This window comes from Armigeres subalbatus, chromosome 1, assembly GCF_024139115.2.
Source record: "Armigeres subalbatus isolate Guangzhou_Male chromosome 1, GZ_Asu_2, whole genome shotgun sequence".
NCBI lineage: Eukaryota > Metazoa > Arthropoda > Insecta > Diptera > Culicidae > Armigeres > Armigeres subalbatus.
In genome coordinates this window covers 204579674-204592333 of record NC_085139.1, presented here as the reverse complement: position 1 = coordinate 204592333, position 12660 = coordinate 204579674, and the positions used below count along the sequence as shown (strand labels likewise).

At 44.4% G+C, this 12660-nt stretch overlaps 2 protein-coding genes across 6 annotated transcripts in view; both read left to right on the top strand.

Annotated features, from left to right (window-relative positions):
- The window catches only part of LOC134205695 (lachesin-like), a 678152-nt gene that overhangs the window by 539531 nt on the left and 125961 nt on the right, over nt 1–12660 (top strand). The window lies entirely within an intron of this gene.
- On the top strand, nt 3345–5408 carry LOC134205694 (glutathione hydrolase 1 proenzyme-like). Its single transcript, XM_062681219.1, has 4 exons — nt 3345–3482; nt 3553–4335; nt 4391–4816; nt 4874–5408. Exons 1-4 carry the CDS (start codon nt 3478–3480, stop codon nt 5379–5381), a joined length of 1722 nt encoding a protein of 573 aa, XP_062537203.1. The 5' UTR covers nt 3345–3477; the 3' UTR covers nt 5382–5408.

The following is a 12660-nucleotide window of genomic DNA, read 5'->3' as shown; positions in this document are numbered from 1 at the left end:
AGTGAGAATTGCGATGTGTCAAGAAACAACTTGTGAGTAGTAGGTATTAACTTAAGGAGTGAGAAGTGAGAAATATGTAAAGTGAAAAGTGCGAAGTTAGATATCAGACATTTGTCACTTCTCACTTATCACTTCACTCATTTCGGTTTTCTTACCTTTCACTTCTCACTTCTCTCTTCGCACATCTCATTTCTCACTATTCACTTCTCATTTCTCACTAGTCACTTCTCACCACTCATTAGAAATGAAAAGTGATAAATAAATAGTGGGAAGAAAAAAGTTAGAACTGTTAATAGTGAGAAGTGAGAAGCGGGAGGCGTGAAGTATGGAGTGTGAAGTGAAAAGTTAAATGTTTCCTTTTTTTCTTATTACGTTCCTTCAGGGCCGGATTTATGGGGGGGCGGGGGGGGGGCCGTGGCCCCGGGCCCCCACAATTCTTATGCACCAAAACCAACCTTTTCAGTGCATTTTGGGACCCCCACATACCGTCGGCCCCGGGGCCCCCTTCCGGCTAAATCCGGTCCTGCGTTCCTTCTTTATTCTTCCTGATTCTGACCTTTTATTTTCTTTCCGTCTTACTTCTTAATTTTTTCCTTTTTATTTCTTTCCTTTTCCACCTGATCTTCTTCCTCCTTCTATTCTTCCCTCCTTTTGTCATAGCTCACCACTCACTTAGCGCCATGCTCCCACATTTTAATTATTATGTGTCACTACTTTCACCTCACCTCATCATGTTTCCAACTTCCACCTCACCACTTGATTCTCGTTTCTAACATAAAATATCTCATTCTGCGCTTCTCACTTGTCACTGCTCACATCTCATTACTCAGTACTCACATTCCATTTCTTGGTACTCATTTCTCACCACTGTTCACTCACTTCCAACATCTCATTTCTCACAGTTCACTTCTCACTTCTCACTTCACACACTAAAAAAAATTCAAATTTGAACTACGGTGAGAACAACTAATTTTAAAAACAAATAAATAAATGGCATATGAACGGTGCAGGTATGTTAAATAGAAGCTTTCCATACCGACTGCTTAGAACAGTAGTGAAAACCACAAAAAATAATAATTATCTTAAAAATCGCTCAAACCATAATAAGGGCGCATGCATCAGTTGTGGCAATATTCCTTATTTTGTTTTTTATTATGAGAATGGATTTGTTTTCATATGAGATTTGTTATAATTTGATCACCAGTGCGACAACTGGTGCAAAGGACGTGGCAAATCAAGTGAAATGGATTTTTACAATTTTGTTTTGTGTCTCTTGGAGGAGATTAAGGTGCTATCGTATCCAATGGATTATTATTTATTTATTCAGACTAAGTCCATTCGGCTCGGTCCATGGCTACACGTCGCCAACCACGCAGTCTACGGAGGGTCCGCAAGTCATCTTCCACCTGATCGATCCACCTTACCCGCTGCGCACCTCGCCTTCTTGTGCCCGTCGGATAGTAGTCAAGAACCATTTTCACCGGGTTTCTGTCCGACATTCTGGCTACGTGCCCGGCCCACCGAAGTCGTCCGATTTTCGCAGTTTGAACGATGGATGGTTCTCCCAGCAGCTCATGCAACTCGTGGTTCATTCGCCTCCTCCACGTACCGTCCGCCATCTGCACCCCACCATAGATGGTACGCAGCCATTTCCTTTCGAAAACTCCAAGTGCGCTTTGGTCCTCCACGAGCATCGTCCAGGTCTTGTGTCCGTAGAGGACTACGGGTCTAATGAGCGTTATGTACATTGTCATTTTGGTACGGCGGCGAACTCTCGCTTAACTTTTCAAAAGGACCTAAGTAACATTGTTTTCATGAATTAATTTGAGTACTGCAATCAAAAGCTTTCATGTTTTTCTATTGATTGCGCTATTCAAATGAATTCATGAAAATATGTTACTTAGGTCCTTTTGAAAAGTTAAGCGAGAACTCTATTCGATCGAAGCGTCTTGCGGAGTCCAAAGTATGTCAGTGACCGCATCCCATCGCCATTTTTGGTGGTGGCCTAGATTCGAATCACGTTACAGTCAGGAAAAAGTTATACATACACTTTTTTCAAATTTTGATAATTTCTCATAAACAGTTACTATTTGCAACGATCTAGTATAGGATTTACGGAAAAGTGATTTATGATAACTAAATCGAAAGATATGCACATTTCAATTTCTGCTGTATATCACAATGGGGATTTCGTTTCCAGTAAAAATGATACATGTACAGCTATACCCACTAGAATTAGCTAATTCTAAAAAGAAACTCGGCATTAAAATAATTATACGATTTTTCATAAAGTAAGCATGATTTTCGTTTATCTTCCAGGTTTGTTCTAGAGAAAAGAGGTATGAGTGAAATATGTTTTTCACCACAAACTACAAAAAATAATTCTCCTCGATCGATCGATTTCATCTCATCAAAGCAAAAAGTACGAATGCTGACCCTTAGTCAGAGTTGGTCATTTCTCACTTTTTGCCTTGAAATGTGTGGAGCTCTTACCTATAAAGAGAAGTGTATCGATTCACACTTGCGAGCGCTTACACTTGGGTGTATTTCAAGCCGGGAGAAACATGATCGGTAAAGAGTGAGAACTTTTTCAGTCGCGTGTGTTTTGCTGTTGTATATAAAAAAGGTCTATGTTCAGGCGCATAAAACGTTAATTTCCATTGAAGATTTAGGACTCAGCCTTAATGTATGCCTTATTGACTGTTTACAATTGACATTTTTCTGTTTTCTTTACACTTGTGCGTTTGTGTGATAAAGAGTGGATATGACACACGCCCCTCCATATAAAGAGAAAGTGTATTCCTGCACAATTCACTTGGAAAACGAATTGAGAAAGAGAAGTTTTTACACTTACACTTTGATTTCTCCTCAGAGCGAACCAACCCTGCCCTTCTTAGTATTAATTATGTAATAATATTGGAAATGGAACAAGAAAATACTTAATCTAAATATTTGAAGCATTCGTAAAATCAAAACGAGCTAGGAATGAAGTACCCCCCTTCTCCTTTCGTCTAGCTTTTTGTATTAATTGTTTTGTATTTGTATGAATCATCACGTTTTTCGAAGCCCCATCCCCTTCACTTAAAACGTGACGTACTTTGTGGATGGCCCGTAAGTGGTAAGTAAATTTTAAAATTTTCGATTTATTTCAATCGAATTCAATGAATACCGAAATACATATTTCACAATCTTTGTTAATGATACTCTTAACACTGTACATATGAGACCCGCCGAACCTATCGTAAATGATAAAGATGTCTCCCGAGAGCTAAAAGCACTTACTTCTCACTCTTTTCCCAAATCAACGAACGCTGGCCAGCTCAGTGGTCCAGTAAATGTCGTGAAAACTAGTTGTTGTGTCTAATTATTCACACACGACAGTCGAGAAGCTACACTTGAAAGCTGAAACCGACGTGCATATACCCTGAGACTGCAAAAGTTAGTCAAGTGTCAGCAAACAAACAAAGTGGTTGTACAATGATGTAAATCTGGCTTAGATCGTGTGTGGTATGCCTATCAGTAGTAGATTACAGCCATTCATTACTCTTCCAGATTGAAAATCAGTCAGAAGAAATTGTTTCTGATTGTGGCTTGTACCGTCATAAGCGTGGCAGTGATAACCGTCGCTGCAGTATTTGTCGGCGACGACGATGATAGCCCCAAGCAGGTTGGGGCGGTTGCCTCCAATGCATACGAGTGCGCTCCGATTGGGGCAAATATTTTACGGGCAGGTGGCTCAGCAGCTGACGCCGCGATTGCAATGATGATATGCGAAGAGATAGCCTGCCCGGAGAGTGCCGGAATTGGCGGTGGGTTTCTGCTTACGTTGTATAAACGAGAAACTAGGGAGGTGGTGGTGATGGATGCTCGGGAGATAGCTGCTCGAGCTGCCACAGAGGACATGTTTGTCAACTTCAAGAATGGGACAGCGCACGGTGCGCTGGCAATAGCGGTGCCTGGCGCACTAAAAGGATACTGGGTTCTGCATAAGCATTTTGGTAATCTGCCTTGGAAACAATTGATTGAGCCGTCGATTGAGCTATGCTATAAAGGTCATATTGTCAATCCGTACATGGAAGATGCTCTGCTAGACATTAGGGAAGAGATTTTGAATACTCCATCACTGCGAGAGATTTACGTGAACCCCGAAACCGGTGATGTGTGGAAAGAAGGTGATCGTATTTACAGACCTGACTTCGCAGAAACTCTCAAAGTAATCGCCAATGAGGGTGCAGATGCATTGTACTCTCCAACTGGATCTCTTCTTCCGAAACTGATGTATGACTTACATGAATTCGGGAGCATTTTAACAGAAGAGGACTTCTTTAATTACGAGTGAGTATTCCTGATTTGACGTTTCCGTTTTATTCAAACCATCCATTCAATTTAGACCTCGTTGGTTTGATCCTGTGTCAACGAAGGTACGCGGAAACAACGCTGTTTACAGTGCCGCTCTGCCGGGAGGAGGAACCATCTTGGTGCACATGCTGAATGTTCTTAACGGATACGTAGATCTTCACCTGAAAGATCCTGTAACATGGCAACGAGTGGTGGAGACGTTCAAGCATGCCTACGGTGCTCGTACCCATCTTGGCGACCCTGAGTTTGTTCCGAGTATTGAGGAGCTGGTCCATAATCTCACAGATGCAGCATACGCGGACTACATTAGAGACAAAATCGAAGATGATCGAACGTTCTACGATTACGACTATTATGGTGCAGATTTTGCACCTTCGGACGACCATGGAACGGCACACATTTCCGTGTTGGCTCCAAATGGAGATGCCGTCTCTGTAACAAGTACCATCAATGATTAGTAAGTCACTAAATAATCATATGGCCTTACACATGCGTAACATTCCACATACTGTAGTTTCGGTGCCCAGCTGCGATCCCCTCGGACGGGCATCATCCTCAACGGTGAAATGGACGACTTTTCTGTTCCCGGAGTAATCAACATTTTCGGTGTCCCTGCATCGCCTGCCAACTTCATTGCTCCGGGCAAGTGCCCTCTTTCATCCATGTCTCCTACAATCGTGTTGGATGGCGCTGGAAACGTCCGGTTGATCGCAGGAGGTGCCGGTGGAACAAGAATTACTACGGCAACGCTGCAGGTAGTTCTACGCAAGGTGTTCTTCGGCCAGAGTTTGCAGGCTTCAATGGACGGGTTCCGAATACACCACCAGTTGGCACCGATGGAAGTGGAGTACGAAAGAGGCGTGGATCCTAATGTAATACAGCAGTTGGTAGCTCGAGGACATTCGATGAAAATGGTACAAAGAGTGGCTACAATGACTGCGGTGGCCAGGGAAGACGATGGTCAAGTGTCTGCAGCATTCGACCCCAGAAGGCCGGGAAGTGTTGCATTTGTAGAGCTGTAAATAAGTAGTGGCATGCGTGTTGTGTCAAACGGTTTTTTATCTCTTTATTTATGCGAATAATGGGAAAGAGACCCCAATTTTTATTGTATGTTAAGGACACTCCTCACGGAATCCAAGATGCTCGCGTTTTCGGGTGCACACCACTCGTTACGGATACGACTCACAACTGTCATTTTTGTTGATTTAGCTTTGCTGCGTCGCAACATGCGTGAAATAATAAAAATGACAGTTGTGCGTTGCTTCCGTATCGAGTGGTGTGCCCCCGAAAACGCCAGCACTTTGAAACTTGGATTCCGTGAAAAGTGACCTTAAACTGGGTGAAAGCAGAATGTTTTGAAAGAAATCCATGTAAAAAGCAATCTTCTCAAGTGTAATCTTTTCAAGTGTAATTTCTTCTGCCTTCTGTCATTCCAGTTTGTGACATAAGTGCGTACGGACGTGCTTTTTGCTCACGCATTTTTTCCATTTCTTTTTCTCGTTTGTTCTTTGTGTTTACGTTTTCGCTTCGTCGCTGAGCTGGAGGGTTGCGGCCGCAAACCTGTCGCCGTCCACAAAATCGCTCGCCACGACAAGGCAAGAAAGTACCGAGACCACTGGTCTCAGGCCAGCTTTAGCTGGTCCATTTAGAGAACGACTCCACCACGTTCAAGAACCTGAAGATGATCGGAGTAATAAACTACACTACCGTCGGCTAGGAGCGGTACAGACCTATGCTTCACGATGTTACGCAGTGCACAAACTGCTCCAATTTTGGGCATGGTACCCGGAATTTCCATATGTATCCATGCTGCAGCAAGTGTGGCGACCCCCCACCTCATAGAGCAGTGCGACAAGATCTCAGGTGGGCTTTGGCGAAAATCGTAGGTCCACAACGCAAGGTTGCCCTAAACGCGAAGGAAAGTTTCATCCAATACTCTCCCGAAAAGGAATCGTGTTCCAGTAATCAACGAGGTGAACTTTCCAAACTTACTTCCAAACCTACCAAACTACCAAACCGCACAAACGGCTGACGTACGCTCCAGCATCGATTCAAGCTCCAACACCACATGCTCAATCCACCATCGGCCCCCACTTCCTGCCCCTGGATTTCGTCGTCAGGACAAAGAGCCCCTTCCGGACGAGGGCAACCAACGGCTCTACTCATCGGAGAAGCTAGTTCCGATTTTCACGCAACTGGCAACGCGACTACGCGGGAACAAAAAATGCTTCGTCCAGATCTTCACCCTGGGCATGTTCGTCATTGATTATTTGTAACGGACAAAATCACGTGCCATGCCTTCATACCGTACACCGAATGCTGTGGGCGGAATGGAATGGAAAAACCAGATCACGATCCATCCAAAACTGGTACCTTTGGTCTATGTAAGCACCCCACAGTCAGTTTTCGGGTCTTTTATTTCCTGGGAAACGTATTGGAAACAACCAGTCTTATGATCTAAAGTGATCGGCTAAAGGCAAGCTTTGTAGTTAATTATACCGTTCTAGTAAACATATTGTCGTATTTCAGCCGAAATTGGTTGGAATAAACCGCCATTGAATAGCAGTGCGATATTCCATTCGAAAAGTCGTCAACAAACTGAAGTTCTATTTTTCACCAAACAGTATCCAGTCACGTAACCTAGCAAATTACCATTAATCCAACATCCTTCAATTGCGATGTTTGAACCCATCCCGAAACAAAAGTACTGGAGTACAAGGTGCATGCAGGAAGACATGCAGGAAGACATTCTTCTGTCATCCCATGAATATCAAATAATAAAATCAGCATAACTAATCATGGATAGACATATTGATAGACATTTGTTTATTAATTCAACATTAGCTATGGATACTACATCCTTCTTCTTCTCTACTCTATAAACTATGAAAAAAGTATTTTCTTCCCAAAAGAATTGAGAAACAAGTTCAGGTATTTTCAAAAGCAAATAACCAAATACATATCCCTTTTCTGAAAACCATCCCGAATCCGAATAGATTCTAGGTTTTGAAAACATTTGCTATGGAACTAATTTCCATTTGTAAAGAAAAATAATGAATGTATTACGATTCTAATCGTTAGCAGCACACACCCAAATTGAAAACTAAAATTAAACATAATTAAAGCACGGTTTCCTCTCAAACTTCAATTTTATAAATGTTGCCGCTGATCTGCCATAATCTGATAAAAACACAAACCGATAAAATTTCGAAATAAGATTGAATGGTCTCCATATCAAAATTCAGTCTTCTGAAACTGCAACAATACCTATTTTTTCTCAAGCGGCCATATGTACTTAAACTTATACGTATTTATTTATTTATTTATTCAGACTAAGGCCGAAGTGGCCTGTGCGGTATATAAGAGTCTTCTCCATTCGGCTCGGTCCATGGCTACACGTCGCCAACCACGCAGTCTACGGAGGGTCCGCAAGTCATCTTCCACCTGATCGATCCACCTTGCCCGCTGCGCACCTCGCCTTCTTGTGCCCGTCGGATCGTTGTCGAGAACCATTTTCACCGGGATACTGTCCGACATTCTGGCTACGTGCCCGGCCCATCGCAGTCGTCCGATTTTCGCGGTGTGAACGATGGATGGTTCTCCCAACAGCTGATGCAATTCGTGGTTCATTCGCCTCCTCCATGTACCGTCCGCCATCTGCACCCCACCATAAATGGTACGCAGCACTTTCCTTTCGAAAACTCCAAGTGCGCGTTGGTCCTCCACGAGCATCGTCCAGGTCTCGTGTCCGTAGAGGACTACCGGTCTAATTAGCGTTTTGTAGATTGTCAGTTTGGTACGGCGGCGAACTCTATTCGATCGAAGCGTCTTGCGGAGTCCAAAGTACGTACGATTTCCAGCCACTATGCGTCTCCGAATTTCTCTGCTGGTGTCATTTTCGGCAGTCACCAGTGAGCCCAAGTACACAAATTCTTCTACCACCTCGATTTCGTCACCACCGATGCAAACTCGCGGTGGGTGGCTCACATTGTCTTCTCTTGAACCTCTGCCTATCATGTACTTCGTCTTCGACGTGTTGATGACTAGTCCGATCCGCTTAGCTTCCCTCTTCAGTCTGATGTAGGCTTCTTCCATCTTCTCAAAGTTACGTGCCATAATATCTATGTCGTCGGCGAAACCAAATAGCTGGACGGACTTATTGAAAATTGTACCACTCGTGTTAATCCCTGCTCTTCGTATTACCCCTTCCAAAGCGATGTTGAATAGCAAACACGAAAGACCATCACCTTGCCGTAACCCTCTGCGGGTTTCGAAGGGACTCGAGAATGCCCCTTGTTCCCGTGAGTAGAAAAACGAACACCGTCTCTTTTAGTTGCCGTACTGTGCAGCTACAAAGCTACAATGTATATTTAATTATTTCAGATCGATTTTAGGGTGCATAGTTAACTACTTACAAATTCAGTGTTATCGGTATTTCAGTTCAAGGTCGTTGTTCTAACTAGGAAGCGCACGGTGGATTACTACAGGTAAGTTTACAATGGATTTAGGTTAGCTAAACAAGGTGGATATCTATTTACAGGCTCAACATACCGATCAATCAAACTTGTCTCTCCCCAAACTACGTTAGAGGACAATCGGCGATTTAACTGCTGAATTATAACTATGGAATACAAAACATATTCAAGTAAATAGTATTTGCCAAATAAACTCAAATTCATTATCTTACAATACAATCTTTTCTTCAAATCTGCTGACTGTTCAAGTTTCTTATTATATTCATAATCTGCTTACTCATGAACTCAGTTGTTCTTTCCTCAGTCATTGTCACGTCAAGATGACTTTCAGTGTGACGGAACGGACAGTTGGCTCACTTATATTTCGCCGCAACGAGGGGTATCGGCAACATTCCCCACCCCGTGAACTACTTCCGGTTCTGGAACACAGTCTCCCGGTTTCTTGTCAGGACCCGCCACATCAAGAACCGCTAGCCTTATAGCGTGCCTAGTAAAAACTCCTCTGGCAGTCTTCACTTTTGCTCGACGCACTTGTCCAGCTTTATCCGGGAAGGTGTCCAGGATCCGTCCTCGCTCCCATTTATTCCTGATTGTATCGTCCACGACTATGACTAAGTCACCTGGTTGCAGCGGTCTAGTTGTCTCGAACCATTTTGTTCGCCGAGTCAGTATCGGGAGATACTCCCGCGTCCACCTGCGCCAGAATTCATTCATGATACACTGCGAGAGTCTATAACGGTCCAGTAGAACGTTCCCATCGTTCACAGGATCCACCGCTGGTTGTTTAATACCCGTTGATCCGTACAGAAGAAAGTGGTTGGGAGTAAGTGATTCTTGATTCTCATCTTCTAAAGGGATGTAAGTTAGTGGACGTGAATTTACGATTCCTTCAGCCTCCAGCATAATTGTCTCCATGACTTCATCACTGGGGTGACGTGGACTGTTTGATATGGCCTGCATAGCCACCTTGACGGAACGCACCATGCGTTCCCATGGACCTCCCATGTGGGGGGCGGCCGGAACGTTGAAGTGCCACTGGGTAAGTGCATTGGTAAACGTAGATGCGCAGGTCTCATTAATTTTCCTTATATTCTGCTTTTCCTCAGATAACTGGCGATTAGCTCCCACAAAATTGGTGCCATTGTCGGAAAAAATCTCCATCGGCGCTCCTCGTCGAGCCACAAACCTGCGGAAAGCCATTACGCAGGAGGTCGATGTTAGGCTATGTACTAACTCCAGATGGATTGCGCGGATGGTGAGGCAGGTAAAGAGGCAAATCCACCGCTTCACACTGCTGCGCCCAACCTTGACCAGAAAGGGTCCCATGTAGTCAACGCCAACGAAGGAAAATGATCTGACGAACGGAGTTCGGCGCTCTCTAGGCAACTCTTTCATAGGTGGTGGTGCCGGACAAATATTTTTAATGTTGCACTGCTGGCATTCTCGGCTAACTTTTCGTATCAACGCTCGAAGCCTAGGTATATGAAACTGTTGACGTAGTTCGTTACAAACTGTTTCACCATATGCGTGCAGAAACCGTCGATGAAAAGACTGTACAAGAAGATTTGTTATACGGCTTTCTCTGGGAAGTATTACTGGATATTTTGCTGCAAAAGAGACGTTGGGTGCTGCGCCAATCCGGCACTGCATTCGAATCACTCCATGTTCTTCTAGGACTGGCGACAAGGAATACAGCGAACTTCTTTTTGGAACACTGCAACCCTTTTTAAGCTCGTTGATCTCCTCCTCGTACTCTTTCCACTGTGCTTGCCGCCACAATGCTATTTCGGCCCTCACAAATTCATTCCGGTTTATTTCGGAACAGCGTTTGTTCTTCTCCCGGATGTGTTTCCAGATGTCCACTGCTCGGTGCACGTAGACCACCGTTCGAAGCATACGGTGCCAACTTGAAAAACGTTCCACGTCGATTACTTCCTCTATTACTCGATGTACTGCTACGAAATTAACTTCTTCGCTCGCGGCTTCGACTTCCCTACATTTATCTACCAATTCCTTCGGCCAATCCTCCTGTGGCTTTCTTAAAAACAATGGTCCTTGGAACCATCTACTATTCGGATCGAAAGACGGACCCGAATTCCACTTGGTGGCGTCGTCAGCTACGTTCAGTTTTGATGGTACATAGTGCCACTCCGTTACGCTAGTAAGCGACAGAATTTCGCCAACGCGAAACGAGACAAATTGGTGATACCGTCGGCTGTCGGACCGAAGCCACGCCAAAACTGTCGCTGAGTCGGTCCACAAGAACCGTTGCTTGATGTTGACAGTACATGCTGCACAGATGCTTTGCAGCAGACGAGATCCCATCATGGCTGCCTGGAGTTCCAAACGAGGGATTGAAAGAGTCCGAAGTGGTGCTACCTTTGTTTTTGCAGCAACGAGTGAACACCAGCCCTTCCCTTGGTGGGACATCCGCAAATAGACCACGCATGCACAGGCCGCTACGCTTGCATCCGTGAAGACATGGATTTCAATTTCATCTACTTTCTGTGGTTGAAAATCGCCGAAAAAACTGCGAGGAACTTGAACTTCGCCAATACACTCGTACAGCTGTATCCACCTATTCCACAGCTCTTGAATGTGTTCTGCAATGGGCTCGTCCCAGTTCGTCCCCGATCGCCAAATTTCCTGCATGAGGATCTTTCCATGCACAACGAAATGTGCGATGAATCCCAAGGGATCGTATAACTTCATTATGGTTCGGAGGACTTGTCTTTTGGTTGGAGCTCCGTAATATCCCTTGAAGTCAGCTTGAGGTTCTGCTTGATCAAATGTGAAGTGATCTGCTGAAGGAACCCATACAACTCCTAATACTCGTTCATGAACTACTTCTTTATCCACCGTTAACGACTTACTGGATGAAGGATTGGTCTCTCAAGGCAGTCGAGTACCTCAGGAGAGTTGGACAGAATCTTTCCGAATTCAAACCCAGCGGCTGCATGGATATGCTGGACTTGCTTGACCAGTTGGACGGCATCCTCCACCGAATTGACGCTGTCAAGGAAGTCGTCCACATAGTGGTTTTGACTATCGCCTGCACTGCCCTGGGGTATTGCTCCACAAAATCTAGAGCATTTTTGTTCTTCGCATATTGCGCTGTACATGGAGAGCTAGTCGCTCCGAACATGGCAACATTGATAACGTATACCTGTACTTTATCTTCCGGACTATTGCGCCACAGGAAGCACTGTGACATCTTATCAGCATCTCGAATTAAAATCCGTAAAAACATTTCACGAATGTCGGAGCATACTGCTATTTTGCCTTCCCTGAACCGTATCAGAACATCCACTAGCGGTACGAGTAGATCCGGACCTTTTAGAAGCATGTCGTTGAAGGAAACTCCGTTCACCTTCGCTGCAGCGTCCCACACCATTCGAATTTTGTTCGGTTTTTTGGGATTTGTCACAACTCCTATTGGTAGATACCATCTTTGATGACGGTTCGAGCTCTCCAACTCTTGTGGCGTGATTTTACGAACGTACTCTTTATGCTCGAAGCTTTCGATGAGTTCATTAACTTTCTTACGGAGTGCTGGATCTTTCCCCAACCTTTTCTCTAATCCTTTCAGTCTGTTTAACGCCATTTGGTGACTGTCCGGAAAGTACACGTTGTCTTTGCGCCATAGTAAACCTGTCTCCATACGATTCCCCTTGCGCACAGTAGTTGCTTCTAAAATGCCGCGTGCTCGCTTATCATCCTCAGATTCTATCTGTTTCGAAATCACAGCATCCTCAACCGCAAAGAATTTTCGCATGGAATTGTGTAACTCGGTGTTACTGATACTCTCGACGGCGTGAATATGAAG